Here is a 2450-nt window from a genome sequence, read left to right on the forward strand (position 1 = left end):
CCACCTAGGCTGCATTTTTGAGTGCAGATCCACTGAGAAACTTGCTGTTTCAGCAACATTTAATTTAAAAACTCTACTTTTGAGGTTAAACAAGTGTTCATAATTAATTTACATAAATTACAAGTTAAATATCGAACCGTGAGACTAAAGCAGCGAACCGAACCGAATTGTGAATTTTCTGAATCGTTGCAGCCCTAATATTTGTCTGTAATAGCTGATTAATATATTCAATAAATGCCTTTGAAATCTGTTTTCCTTTATTTTTGTCTTTTTCAAAGTTTAGTTCTAAACATTCAGTTCCTTTTAGCTTTAATTCAGTTTCAGAAAATCTCAGCAGCTGTTTAACATTTCTACAGAAACCTCAGTTTATCAGACACACTGTTTGTCAAAGCTACTGAAGCTCACCAGCAGAATATTTTCACAGCTTCGAACAGGAAAAGTCTTTTCTGTCTCACTGGGACCAGTTAGCTTGGCTCAGTCTAAGGGGAGCAGCTGAAACAGGAAAATAATGGAAACMAATTCTCACCTGTTCACAACACAAACCACACCTCATCTTTACCATGTTAAAATATTTTTATTACAAAAAAAGTATACATTAAACGTTTTGCAAAGGGAATGCAGAGATGTTAATAAAACCTAGCATTGTCCCTCATTTTGTCATTTTATTTTAAATAAAAAAATGTACAAAAGTGCTGAAATGGTGCAAATAATAGAAAGTTAAAGTCAATAAAAGAAGAGGGTGAAGAGAAAACGTACATTATATCCAAGTAGTAAAAATGCAGCTGAGCAGGAGAAACTATATTACAAAGCAGTAAAATAAAAAACAAACCCAGAGCTGCTGAGGATTCAGCTCCATCACTCTGTCACCACCTGAACACCAAACATCAGCTTAATAAATATTGGTGTAAAAACCCAAACGGCTCATGAGTTTAAACTAATGTGTAAAAGCTCCCAAAGCTCACTGCTAATCATTCAGTTCAACATGTTAAACACAACAACTGTTATTCTCCCATTGTTTCCTGATACAATCACATCTGTTGTGTAGTTTAATGGCACTTTTGTCAATAACACCTCTACAGAACTCAGTTCACAGTCCAGGAAGTAATCACAATGCTAGGTACTGTTTGAGCTGTTATTGGTTCTCTGGGTCCAGTTCAAACCAGTCTGGTTTTGTTCTGCTACAGTCAGAGCTGTGGGACTGCAGACCAGCAACTAAGCTCCCAGTAATCTGTTCAAAGCAGCTGTAGGCCCAACTCTGGAGGGTTCTCCCAAAGCCCAGACCTCCTCGTGTTCAGGATCAGTAACTGTTTTCATGACCTGCTAAGATGTACAGGTTGCTCAGGGCTGTGGGGTTGTCGGTCGGCCGGCTCTCTAACACCACCACCCTGAAGACACACAAAGACAGAGCTGGAGTTAATTATCACAACAGATTTATATTTAACTAAAACCTCTGTGTGCAGGGGCAAGCAAAGCTTTTCATCCTTCTTGGTAATCTTATAATCCAGAGATTCTTAACCTGTGGGTCACAGCGCCACCTTCAGGGCCTCAAAAGAACAACAGTTTTTAACTTTGGGCCGTGGGGCCGCATTGATTTTGAATAAGGTGCAATACACTTTCTCACCACTAGTAGCAGTAGTGCACCACTCAGATGNTTTCAAATCCTTTCAAATTATAACAACTTTCCCTCTTAACAAAATTTGATTGAATGTTCAAAGACCTTTATGAGCCTTATACTGTACATAATCAACAAAATCTTATAATCAACCAACTCATAAAATTTTATAATTTCAGTTGATGAAATAATATATTTGACAGGTGACTGTAATGTTTTCTGGTAATAATTCTTATTCTTAAAGTCCCCTCAGCTGGAGACTGAGGGGCTTTTATTTTGAAGGTGCAGTGGACCTGGACRTCTGGTTCTGGGTGTCATGTGTACATTTACACATATCTGCAGGTTCTGCTCTGGTTTCCTGGGAACAGCTGACTCCACCTACAGAGAGAAGTGAAAACAGGCTTGTGTTGATTTCACAGACCTGACGGTCTGAAGAATAATAAACTACAGCAGACTTACATCTGGTGCTTTTTCTTTGTCCTGTGCAGATGATGTGCCTGATGTGGTGAAGCATCTTTATTTCTTCTCTTTTCTGTTTCATCACATGTTGAAACTCTTTAGTTCTGGTTCAGCTGAACAGGTCGGCACCAGTAACAATCCAACCAAACCAGTAAAGTTTTACACCAACTTAATGCTCATATAATCTGCTGTATGAGACTCATATAATCTGCTGTAGGAGCTCATATAATCTGCTGTATGAGACTCATATAATCTGCTGTAGGAGACTCGTATCATCTGCTGTAGGAGACTCATATAATCTGCTGTAGGAGCTCATATAATCTGCTGTATGAGACTCATATAATCTGCTGTAGGAGGCTCATATAATCTGCTGTATGAG

General features: G+C 38.6%; 1 protein-coding gene across 1 annotated transcript in view; it reads right to left on the minus strand.

Annotated features, from left to right (window-relative positions):
* Positions 1-554: 554 nt before the first annotated feature.
* Positions 555-2450, minus strand: part of map4k5 (mitogen-activated protein kinase kinase kinase kinase 5) — a gene marked incomplete in the record, with an annotated part of 103698 nt that continues 101802 nt past the window's right edge. Inside the window, 1 exon segment of the mRNA XM_014023571.1 lies at positions 555-1385. Coding sequence (XP_013879025.1) covers positions 1298-1385 — 88 coding nt within the window.

Source organism: Austrofundulus limnaeus, unplaced genomic scaffold (assembly GCF_001266775.1).
Source record: "Austrofundulus limnaeus strain Quisiro unplaced genomic scaffold, Austrofundulus_limnaeus-1.0 Scaffold377, whole genome shotgun sequence".
Classification (NCBI taxonomy): Eukaryota; Metazoa; Chordata; class Actinopteri; order Cyprinodontiformes; family Rivulidae; genus Austrofundulus; species Austrofundulus limnaeus.